Consider the following 9,661-nt stretch of genomic DNA (forward strand, 5'->3'; position numbering starts at 1 on the left):
TTTTCTTCCCACATGCTTTGGGGCAGCTTTTAAGTAACAGGCATCATTAAGCTACAATGTCAGTTTGACATGTTTAAACTATGGCCTGATTAAAAGTGAAATCACATTTAGAAAGTGCTCCTTTGGACACATGTGCACAGGGAGCAAGCCTGCTAATGGAACACCTAGGAAACATTGTGCAGGGCACAGCCACAGCTTCCTGGGGACTTTTGGGAATGAAACTCTGTAGATGCACTCTTGCGCACTTTCCATCTGGAGTCCTACATGCTGTCTTGAATGGCTAATCTCAATATGTCAGAATTGTAAACTGTGAAGAGCTAAATGTTGCAGATGTTGTAAAAATTCCTTCCCCTCTGGTCGCTAGCATGCTTTCTTTCCATTTCATAACTAACCAGGCCTATCATTGCAATGCAGATGTCCAGAAACTCAATCCTGCCTGTAGCAAGAGAGAGCCTCTTCGATGTCAGTCCTGTCTTAATGAATCTATTAAATTAGCCTGTGCTGACACTGCACCAGGAGAGTGCTTTGTTGTACACAAGGACTTGTATTGTTTGATCAGTACATAACTGAAAGGGCAACTGATGCAGAAAGGTGCTTGTATGGCAGCTGGAGGGTATCAGGTTAGGTCAGTGTTCGCACTGCTCAGGCATCCACTGGGATCCCCAGGCTCACTCCTTGAGGGCTGGGAGCTACTCCAGGAGCTGTTTCACTGCTTTCTTTATGATAATCAGAGGTGAATGGAAGAAACTGCTTCAGTATCGTTGTCATTGCAGCATACACATGAATCCTAAATCTGCTTCAGTCTTTCGGTCTTTGACTTCTCCACCTGTTGAGAATATATAACATCTACAGAGAAAACATAGAAAAAAAAAATTATCTGTTCCTCCCAGAGACATCACCCTCTGCTCATTTATTTTCTTATCTAACAATTAGCAAAACCCTGGAAACAAATTTTAAGGTTTTTGTTTCTATTGTTGTCATTTCTTTGCTCATCAGAGAATCTCTTATACAAAAACATCTTTGTTTCTTATTCGGTTTCCAAAATTGTTTAGCAAATAGGGTGGTGACACTAGCTAATACTTTGCACTTCTTCTGCAGTGAAGTATTAGATCAGGAAAAAATCCTGACATGTTACTGTAAGAATGGTATCTTTATTAGTGGTATCACAGAAGTGTGAAATTTGATGTGAGAAATGAGCTTGAGCCACAGTGTTCACTTAAAACCTGAATTCTGAAAGGTTGAGTGTTGGTGGGACTCAGGAGACACCTCATAAAAGTAAATATTTTTGTTAAAGAAATTAAGCATGCTGATTATGTTTTCAATTGAATGCTGATGCAGTGATATATGCTAGAGATTTATGACTTAAAAACTAAGATGTTTGTTTGCATAGAAAAGGCAGATTTCATTTTGTGCATTAACCATATTGCATTTGCCAGACAAATGCTTTGTGTTTGGGGGGAGGGGAAGGGAGAAGATCTTCTGTTCTTGGAGAAAATGGTCCAATATTAATTAGCTTCTGGGGAAAACAAGCAAACACACAAAAAGCAACTGAATGGTCTATCTTGCAAAAAACTTGTTGTATAAGGACAGCTATGGAATTTTTGTTTTACAAGAAAATGTTTTAATTGGCTCTCAGTGGAGTCAAGGGTGCTTTAACATTTGTGGCTTTGATACAATTACATGCTGGAAGAGAGCTGATGTTATCACTGAGTCTCTTTGCAGTAGATAGAAACAGCTGGGAACATGTAACATTTTTATTTTTTCTTTTCTTTTTTTTTTTTCTTCCTTTTCCTTAGTAGCCACTTCAGCATTGTATTCAATGCAATACTAAAACAGGATTTCTGAAATGGCACGAAGCGAAAAAAATTAGTCATCACTGGGGTCATGGGTCTCTGGGAGATAGTACCATGTGAATAGCACTAGTCAACACTTGGCACTTTCTCACAATCCCATCCAAGGGAAGAGGCGTGGAGCAATACCACATTCTGAACGGTGCCATGGTGTTGCAGAGGTAAATTAAAAGCTTCAGCAGGAATCACTTCCACCACTTCAATGACATTTGCTAACTAATCGTTTCTTCCTAACCAGAGGACCTTTCTTGGTGGCCTTGGGGAAGTCATGGCACCCAGAGGAATTTAACTGTGCTCACTGCAAAACTTCCATGGCTTACATTGGATTTGTGGAAGAGAAAGGGGCTCTGTACTGTGAGGTCTGCTATGAGAAGTTCTTTGCACCTGAGTGTTCCAAGTGCCAGAAGAAGATCCTTGGAGTAAGTGATCAGAGGCTAACCCAAACTTTAGTGGGAGCATTAACTACTGTGTTTGCTGCATCTCAGTAATGAAATTCTTAGTCTGTATTCCTCCAAATGTACCTTGGCATACCTCTTATGTTCCCATCACATATGGGATATATATATATATATGTATATATATGTATGTATATATATGTATGTATATATTAAACATTGAGCCTTTTCAGTCTCTCTCTAGCATTCTGATAGTTGTGTAGTCTCATGTGATCTTTCAAGTTAAGCCCCTATTTTCATTAATCTGTTCTGTAACTGTTTGATATTACTAGATTTTCTTGAGCAAAATGCTTTTAATTTTGCAGAAATGGAGGAAAAAAAGAAAGGAAAATAAATAATCCTCCTTAACCAAACTGAACACTGGGAAGCACACTGGTTGGCTAGACTTGAAATAGTGAAATATTCCCTATGGTAGTGCTAATAGAAAGATGTATCATCCCACTCGGCACTAATATTACTAATTTGAGCCCGCCAGCTCATTGCTCACTGCTTTATTGCAGAAAATGGCGTGTCTGTACTCTTATGCAACTGGGGTCATGCAGGGCTTTGGCAGCATGGTTCTCAAGTCATATTTGGCATTATATTGTCTTACAAAACAACACGGAGCAGTAATAATTTTCAGCATGATAATTTATGATTAACTATTCACAGACTTCAGGAGATGTCAAAGACATTTCTTTTCATACTTCAGGGGACTGTGGTAGATAAGATCCTAAGTAAGATGAAGAAAGGGAACAAATGAGTTGTTAAATATGTCAGGCTCCTTGTTTTTTGGTAGGTTCATGTAGAATTGTTTCTGACAAATAAGGAAATGTGCCGTAAATAAATCACTGTATAGAGTTTAACGTCAGCAGAAACTGTATGCACAGTGTTCGAAGTAGCAGTAGGAAGCAAAGTATTCTTGAAATGAACCAAGTGTGGAAGCACTGTCACCACAATCTAGTCGTCACATCAAAGTAATGTGTTAATAACTCTCTTTCTAATCCCAACAGGAAGTAATAAATGCTTTGAAACAAACTTGGCATGTTTCCTGCTTCGTGTGTGTGGCCTGTCATAACCCCATCCGCAATAATGTCTTCCACTTAGAAGATGGTGATCCCTACTGTGAGATGGGTAAGAAGTAACACAAGCAAAGATTAATGCAGCTGTGCAGAGAAACAGCTTAATAAGGTTTAAAAAATAATATTAATTCTTTTTTTCTCAAGCTTCACTTTGATACAGAAGTGTCCCAGCAAATTCATATAACTTTGAAATTTCAGTTCACGCTAACAATAAATGTAGTAGACGCTTAAAGTTAGCAGTGGGTTTCTTTTGCAGAGAAGATGGTAAGAACCTATTAATTGGTTTCAGTAGGAGCAGGCTTCTTGTCACTGGTTTTACTTGTTATTTCTGTTAAGTTCTCAAATGTAGGTATCAGTGATACAGCAAAGCATTTTAAGTTGATTTTCTAGTTGGCTTTATAATAGTTTATCTTGATCTGCTTATTTATTACATGAGCAAATATCTGTAGAGCAATGTACTTTTCTTTGAATAGCCTTATTCACAGTGGAGAGGCTACTTCCAAGAGCAAGCAGTCTGCCCAGGAAGTGTTTGCAGATTCAGGGATAATGTCTGTGAAACATAAGCTTAGGATAAAAATAAAAAAGTAAATAAGGACACCGGGAGAAAAATACAGTGATAAGAGTATAGCATATGAAAGCCTGTTGAGCAGTAATATATGAAAAATGTGGCAAAGAAATTCAGGGGTTTTTTTGTTTGGTTTTGTTTTGTTTAGTTAGCACTTCCAGCTAATTGTATCTTTTTATATGATTAACATGAACATTTTTCCATTTATATCAATTTCTTAGTCTTCTTAAAACTTCCCTTGTGCTATTTTGTGCTAGGGCAGAAATAGATGTCATTTGTAAAACAATTCCACGTAGAAGAAAAGCAATATATTAAAATTGTCTATTTTTGCACTGTGCATTATTTACATCTGTGTCAGAATTGTCAGACAAAGTTTTTCCATGTTTTTCCTTTACTGTAAGGAGCATTGTATTTTTACCAAGTGGTGGAAGTAGTTTGACCGGGAAGAAATCTAGTTCGAAATCCTAATAAATTGTTTGAAGCTGAGATTTCCTTCCAAGTTGATCCCACAGCTGTTCAAAGTGGGTGCTATGAAGAATAATAGACGCTGAATGGGTGAAGAAGGCAGGCAAAATTTATCCATATTTTCTATTGGAGCAGGTTTGATGAGGTGTTGGCGGATGTGGAAGGACAAACTAGGTTACTGCTAATTCAGTTACACAAGTAGGGTAACATGTTGCTCCTATTGGATTTGTAGAGCAGCACAGGAAATGGATATACAAACAGCATCCTCCAGTGTGACAGCATGGTGAAATTTCATCCTGAAGCTGTCTGAAGCCCCTGATCTTAGATCTATTTCATGATTCAAAAATAGTACCAGAGGGATTGATTACTTCCCTTTGGGTGGAAAGCTCATGACTGGGTTTGTTCTGCTAACACTGAATTCTTGTTCTCTCACCAAATGACCCATATCTTGTGCAGTGTATTGATTTGTGCTACTGTTACAGCTCCCTTGCACAAAATGCACGCTTTTCTATGCTCCAAGCAGGAAACATGGATAAAAGGTCAAGAATATTATACTATTTGTGAAATTTATTTCTGAGATAAAAGGCCCTAGTGCAAGTTAAGGCAGACACGTTCTGCAAGATGCTGTTGACAGTGATGTGCTGTGATGGCTCTGGTTCTCTAACTATATGTTAATTTGAGACGTTTTCGTTCTTCAAAGACTTTCAGTCCAGCTGGATTTAAGGGCCTGTAACTAATTTTAAAGGAATAGGGAGTAAATGTCATTGCCAAATTTCCTTCTTCCTAATGCAATGGAGGGTTCTAATTTTAAATTTGTATTTTAAATTGTCACACTGATGATTATTAGTAAGAGGGTGCTTTAATCTGCAAAAAGTTCAATTTTATTTTCTTTTATTTGAGTGTTAAAATTTAATTAAATGTGCAGATGTCTACAACTTTAAAATATCGCAGTTAGTAACCTAGTTTTGAAAGTGCTGCATGCAGGGAATACTGTATTATTATATGAGAAGTGTGTTGGAAGCCTCCTGTGGTATCGCAGTTTAAGTATGTGAAAGCCAAAGAAAGCTGATGCCCTTCATTCTCCCTTATCTCTTACTTTTTCTTCAGAAGAAAAGCCAATAAAGTTAGTAACACAAACTATAGTGCACGTTACAAAATGTTGTAATGGCTGGCACCAGGAAAAAATCAGTAGAAGACTGTGTGAACATGAGTGTGAAGAGCTGAGACAGCATGGTCATGAGACCTTGTCCTTCAGAGGTTTTGGATGGAGGTGTTCTTCCATTTGATATTTTCACTGCCTGTCTTCTTCTTAACATTTCCAAATTCATTCCAACAGCATAGACAAAGGAAGGAGATTGGTGAAGATGTTTCTTGCTGCTGGTAGCTTTTCTTGTCCAGATGATGCTCTTTGAGGTCCCTATAGAAAACACTGTTTTACTGAACTGAAACAGGACTCTCCCTATGCTGGGCACACATGATAAAACTCTGTTGTCACTGCAGCAATTAACACTATGTCATATATCTCTCAATAATCAAGCAAAAGAACAGAATCTCCTTGTAGCCTCTGTGCTGCTCTTTTTAAGTCTTCCTGATGAAGGGCCTCAATATCTGATTTCCCTGGAAGGGCTGGAGTGTTACTATAAAGGATGTAGTTAAAAGCTTCATTAGGGTTGTCACTTTATACATTTTATGAAGATGTAATGCTATGTGACATTATACATTTGGCATGACAGCTTGCTGATCCCAATTTTTTTAATGTTAGAACCATAGTGCTATTGTGTTCTGTGCAGGAAAAAGCACTGAAAGTAGAAATAAACAGGAAAGACCAGACAACTTGAATTGAAGTTTAGGTCTGCACAGTTGGAAGTGGAGGGCTGTAGTGTCTCATGGTCCATGATATGGATCTGCACAGAGAAGCAACTTTCCCATGCAGAGGGAGCGTGAGGATATGGAAGGTTGTATGTGCCATACATACAACTTCATATATATCTCTTGCCCTGCTCTCTCTTTTTCAAGCTCTCCACTGCCTTAAAAATAATGGTATGAATACTTTCCAACAACACTAGATGCTAATAACCATCCTGATGCTGTAGTGGTACTTTTTGTTAAATGCAATAGGTATACTGGCTAAAGTATCTGGGTTTTGTTTGGTTGTGTTTTAAAGACCCATGAAATAAGCTCTAGTGACTAGAAGACTCCTCTGACTTGTTATACATTGCTAGATTCTGTTTAGGATGGGAGGTTAAATATTATATGATTTTGTGTAAAACAATCTAGGACAAATATTGTGCCAGAATGCAACCAAGGTTTGTCATGTAAGCAGGCAGCATGAAACCAGGGCATGCTTTCAAAGCACAATTTGAGAGAACATAAGAAGCAGGCAGGGTCTGCACTGGTGCCCTGCAGGGAGTGCCTTCCCCCTCCTGCTGGCACTCTATTGTTCTCAAGGAAATGAAACACCAAGGAGATGGAAACAGTGCTCAATTTGCTCAGTTGAAAGGATAAGAAGGGGAAGAGAACTGAATTGCCAGTGAAAGGAGGATATCCCTTTCTTTCAGTCTAGGTCCTCTTTATACTTTGTACTTAATATTGCAAAACTCAACGAGTGCAGATCCACTGCCATTGAAAGAAAAGCACAAAAATTTCTAGGGGTCAATCTTGCTTTTCTGTGTATACTTCATCTTAAAAATTTGTGTTTGATGCAGATTACTATGCCCTCTTTGGTACTATGTGTCACGGCTGTGAATTCCCCATTGAAGCTGGAGACAGGTTCCTTGAAGCCCTTGGCCACACTTGGCATGACACTTGCTTTGTATGTTCGGTAAGTAAAGCTATTCTACTTTTTAAACAATCCCATGGCGGCAGTACTTGTGCTAACCTGACTGATAGAGGAGTTACAGCTAAAATGCCTTTCAGTCCTCAGAACCCAAACAAAAAGCACTTTCACAGTTATTTGGAAGGTATGTTGCTATTGTGAGCCTTTGGCATCAGTCCAGATGCTTTGGCGTGAGTTGCAGCCCTGTGTCCTAGCATTTAACTCTTGACATTTACTTCCCTAAAACAAATGTTGAAGGCCATAAAGGAACAGGCTGCATTTCTTAGGTATCGAGAGTGCTTTTGATATAAAGACACTGTAGCCAAAGTATGACCTTTTAATATTCTGTGGCGTACACTCTCTCTCTCTCTTTCTCTCTTTCTCTCTCTCTCTCTCTCTCTCTCTCTCACCACACAGACACACACACACACACACACACACACACACACATCGAAATCCTGTTGGTGGGATACATTTTTGTAAATGCTGCTCCAAGTTAAGAACCTATTGACTTAAAGAAGAAGGCTATGCTTGCATTGACCATTAACTTTGCATTACAGAATACCCCTGAGAAAAATGGTAATAACTGTTGGGCTTTGAATATACTTTTTCATACTACAGTTGCATGACTAGGCATTCTGAATAATGTGTCGTGCAATTCATCCATCTGAATTGGGTGTTGTTTTCTTTCTGATCCCATTTCAGGTATGTAATGACAGTTTGGAGGGTCAGGCTTTCTTCTCCAAGAAGGACAAGCCACTCTGCAAGAAACATGCTCACTCTGTCAACATCTGATTCTTGGAGCTCATCTTGTTTAGCAAACGTACTGAGCAGAAGGAAAGGTCAAAATGTCAGTGTTCAATAATTGGTTAAAATTATTTATGTATGCTATGTTAAAAATGGAAGAGAAATGTGGAAATAGGTGTTTGTACGCTATTTTTAAAGTCTTTATCAGTTAGGGATTTGCTTCATAAAAAGATGGGAATTGGGAATCAAACCCAAGCCTTTACATCTGCATTTGGCATATTACTGGGTTCATGATTTTATGACCACATTTATATATATTTACATATGAGGAAGGAAACTTCTCTAAAAATAAATACCTGATACTAATGTGTTGGTTTTGCTGCTGTTCAACAAACGAAAGGAGATTGGCTTCAGTGATCCAGATCACTTTATTTTGCTGATGTTTTTTTAAAGTGTATCTAGAAGTACTGAAGCTAAACTCCATTAAAAAGGAACTCAAAGCAAAAATAGGCTTACTTGGTATGTATGCAGTTCAACAACTGATAATTTCATCTGATGCTCTGATTTATGAACCCATATCTGCGCCTTTAGCAGTGAAGTCTCTGATGGGCCTGCAGAGTACATATGTTTTTACAAAGCAGTTAAGCATAGGTGGCTACACAAGCAAACAGGAGTGACTTAGAAGAGGCCACTTGAAAGAAAGCATAGATGAGATACTGTTTCTTACATCATGGCATATATTACCAGAACACTAGCCAAAACAAAGTGCTAGTTGAGGTGCATTTGACAAGATAGAAATGTCAGATCAGATCTTCAGTATAAGGAAGTGGGAGTCTACTGTTCACAGCTGAAGTTTTAGGAAGTTTTCAATGCCTCGGGAAGGAAAAAACATTGAATCTACGCATAAAAGTGTTTATAACTTCAATGTGATGCTTTGGTGTTTAATGAGGGAAACTTCTGAAATGCAACTGAGGACATTGTTTTTCTCTTAGTACACTATTTATGATGTAGCTTATAAATACGTATATTGGTGGTGTGCCAGGTAGTGTACTGAAAACTTATTTTCTTGCTCAGCTGTTAAGATTTTTATTAGTTTTGCTTTTTTCTCTCCTTTCCAGCAGATGCAAGGAATATATTATTAAATAATGTAACATTGAGTCAAGCAGTCCAGTATTTCTTAGATTTTGCAGGTGAAAGGAGACAATACTGCCATTATATATTTATTGCAAGCCAGGAGATTTTGCCAATCCTGTATGAATTTCATGTCCATAAAGAGAATCAGCACGAGACCTATGCACCAACTAATTTGCACTTGTCTTCAAATTAGGGCTCAAGTGTTATGGAGTAATAGTAAGTATATAAGGGAGGGGTAATGACCCTCTGCAAGGGGTGAATTTACTCCAACAGAGATGCACAACAGAGGATGCCCTTTTGGGGCTATATTAGATTTCTGATGCAAAATGCATTTATGTGCTATTAAATTCAACTGGGATTTTAGAGCTGAATTGTGTTAGGCTTCAGTGCTCTTTCCAATACACTTTCAAAATGACCATTTGACCATTTACTGGGCAGGTTTTTTGTTTGTTTTCTTCTGATTTCTTTTTTCGTTTGGACTTTTGTTGTTTGTTTTTTTAAATGATAACAAGAAGAAATTTAGATATAAAGTCCTGGGAAAAAATACAAAAAATTACTATGGTTGAGTA

At 38.0% G+C, this 9,661-nt stretch overlaps 1 protein-coding gene across 7 annotated transcripts in view; it reads left to right on the top strand.

Moving 5' to 3' along the window:
- PDLIM5 (PDZ and LIM domain 5) overlaps positions 1 to 9,115 on the top strand; it is a 112,344-nt gene extending 103,229 nt beyond the window's left edge. For all 7 annotated transcript variants that reach the window (XM_010710007.2, XM_031553113.1, XM_010710011.2 and 4 more), the window contains 4 exons: positions 2,089 to 2,269; positions 3,298 to 3,418; positions 7,102 to 7,217; positions 7,917 to 9,115. In XM_010710007.2, the coding sequence (XP_010708309.1) occupies positions 2,089 to 2,269; positions 3,298 to 3,418; positions 7,102 to 7,217; positions 7,917 to 8,006 (508 nt within the window). In that variant the 3' untranslated portion in view covers positions 8,007 to 9,115. The remainder of the gene's footprint in view (positions 1 to 2,088; positions 2,270 to 3,297; positions 3,419 to 7,101; positions 7,218 to 7,916) is intronic.
- Positions 9,116 to 9,661: the final 546 nt, after the last annotated feature.

This window comes from Meleagris gallopavo, chromosome 4, assembly GCF_000146605.3.
Source record: "Meleagris gallopavo isolate NT-WF06-2002-E0010 breed Aviagen turkey brand Nicholas breeding stock chromosome 4, Turkey_5.1, whole genome shotgun sequence".
NCBI classification, from domain to species: domain Eukaryota; kingdom Metazoa; phylum Chordata; class Aves; order Galliformes; family Phasianidae; genus Meleagris; species Meleagris gallopavo.